At 43.2% G+C, this 2,349-nt stretch overlaps 1 protein-coding gene across 3 annotated transcripts in view; it reads right to left on the bottom strand.

Annotated features, from left to right (window-relative positions):
• The window catches only part of LYN (LYN proto-oncogene, Src family tyrosine kinase), a 58,576-nt gene extending 57,387 nt beyond the window's left edge, over positions 1-1,189 (bottom strand). Inside the window, exon 1 of one of the 3 annotated variants that reach the window (XM_007464035.1) lies at positions 1,050-1,189. In XM_007464035.1, the coding sequence (XP_007464097.1) occupies positions 1,050-1,189 (140 nt within the window). The remainder of the gene's footprint in view (positions 1-1,049) is intronic. The other 2 variants (XM_007464037.1, XM_007464036.1) reach the window with 2 other exon arrangements.
• Between the last annotated feature and the right edge of the window lie 1,160 nt (positions 1,190-2,349).

Below are 2,349 nucleotides of genomic sequence, written 5' to 3'. Positions count from 1 at the left end.
CCCGTGTCCCCTGCATCGGCAGGCGGACTCTCAACCACTGCACCACCAGGGAAGCCCTCCACTTCTTTTTAGGAAGGCCAACAGTGACTTATCGATTTCAATAGTGACATGTGACTTTGGCACACGTCAACCTGCAGTATAATGGGGAGTGAGGGGGAGAGGGTTGGCAGAGGGCGTGACAAGAATAACATACTTCTGGAATGCCAAGGCATTCAGAAACATGTCAGATTAGAGAAACTATGAAAACTCTTAATGAAGGCATTTGGGCTAACATGGAATAAGCTATTTCCAGCTTAAATGCTGAGGAATTCCATAAAAACCAGGCCACGGGAGATATACATACATACATATAGTGAGTGAATAGATGGAGAGGATATAAAATCTGAAATAAAGTGCATTTAAGGTTGTAATTATCCAAAACTCTGTTCCTCTCTCCCATGAAATGCGGCATTAGTCCTTCATTTGCCAAGCATTTCTCAGATGCATCAAACAGCACATCACTCATATAAAAATGTTGGTACAGATATCTGTGTGAGGCTAGAAAGCAGAAATAGTTGTGCTTTTAAAAAAAAAAAACCAATCTTTTAATCCTCTGTAATAAGTCATGACAACTTCAGTGTTTGTACTATTTTGAATTAATTAAAGAACAACAAGATGGGATAAAGTATGATACACCAAAGGACCTGTTTTGGCTTCTGACTTGAATCCAGCATTTCCTTCTAGTCTCACTACCTATCCTAAGTCACACCAGCCCAGATACATATCTTTATATATAAAGAGTGGGTCTTCACACCAGGGATAGGAAAGGTGATTATCTCCACACATAAGAAGGTGACCAAAGCCCCCTTTATTGTACATTAAGTGGCCCGGTTATCCTGAAAATATTTATAAGCTCTTTAAAGGATTAAGTTATAAAGCATATCAAAAATTATTGGAGGCCCAAGTAATTGACATGATTTCTTTTTTTTGCATGCACATGGTACAGATTTGGTGTTTAAATTACGCAGCCATGCTTTGATCCTGCTGTGGGAATGCTCCCCTGAGACTATCTACTTACTGGCCTTTGCTGTTTATTGGACGTTGGATCTCTCACATAAATAGTTCGGTCAGTATTACGTACTGGTTGAGTCTTCAAATCTATTCCATCGTCTTTCAGATTGTCTTTCCTTTTTGATTTTATACATCCCATAGTTCCTGTTGGAATACAAAAGCCATGGCATTGTTTTACCATTCCAGAACTGGCTTCAAGACACCAAAATCTCTCCATTAACGAAGAGTTAAAAAAAATACGCTTTTATTCTTCATTGAGGATGGTTTAACAAACTCAAAGGTGGATACTGTTCACAAACTGGCTGCTTGTTCATACATTTATTCATTCATTCATTTGAAAACTATTTATTGAGCATCAGTTTTATGTCAGCAAGATATAATTCCTGCCCTAAAGACACTCATATTCTTGCGGCAAAGATGGGTGAATTAAAATTACAATACAATGTGGCAAGTCAATGACAGAGGCTGCACGGGACATAGGAAAAGACATCGCACTCAGGCAAGAGGAAAAGGATGTGGGCAGGGAAGTGTCATGAAGGAAATGTTCTGTGAGTCAGAATGGGAGTGATGTCAGCCAGGTGGCAAAGTCAGTAAAGGGATTCCAGGAAGAAGGAACTTCACACGCAAAGTATTGGCCCTGAGATAACAAGGTCCCTTCAGGGAGCTAGTTCAAGCTGACCCCTTCAGGGAACAAGGAGGGAAGTCCGGGAGTTGGGCTGGAGAGGGAGGCAAAGCTGAGGACAAACGGCACTGTGCGAGGTGAAGTGAGGGGACCTGGGGCTTCAGAGGCAAGCGTGAGTAAGAGGCAGAAAGCATGGAATCTGGCTCTAACCAAAAGTGGCTTGGGGCCTGGGGCAATGGAGGTGGCCTTCAACAAGACTGGAAACAAAAGAGGAGGCACAGGTACAGAGAAAAGATGCTTTGCAGGAACACCCGAACCACCACATCCTGTAGGGCTCTCAGTGAGACTAGTGAGCCTGGAAACCAGGAGAGATGTCCGAGCCAGAGGCACAAAAGGGTGCCATCAGCAAGCCTAAGGCTTCAGGGAAGAACCGCCGACGGGGGCGGGGGTGGGGGGGCTTGTGCGGGCAACCAGACAGGCGGAGCCACCCCTCTAAATGCTAGACTCTTATTCGTCTATTCAGTTAACACTAGGATGTGTAGAGCGCCACCCAAAGCACTCTGGGGACTCCGAAGATGATTTTAAAACTGAAATCGGATATGAATATTGCCGTACAGTACAGCCTCATGGTCAAATTTATACATTGAAAACAAAACAAAATGTTATGAGCTCCATTA

Source organism: Lipotes vexillifer, unplaced genomic scaffold (assembly GCF_000442215.2).
Source record: "Lipotes vexillifer unplaced genomic scaffold, Lipotes_vexillifer_v1.1 scaffold69, whole genome shotgun sequence".
In the NCBI taxonomy this organism is placed as follows: domain Eukaryota; kingdom Metazoa; phylum Chordata; class Mammalia; order Artiodactyla; family Lipotidae; genus Lipotes; species Lipotes vexillifer.
Note: the sequence above shows the minus strand (reverse complement) of the source record. Positions and strands in the feature narration are given on the sequence as shown.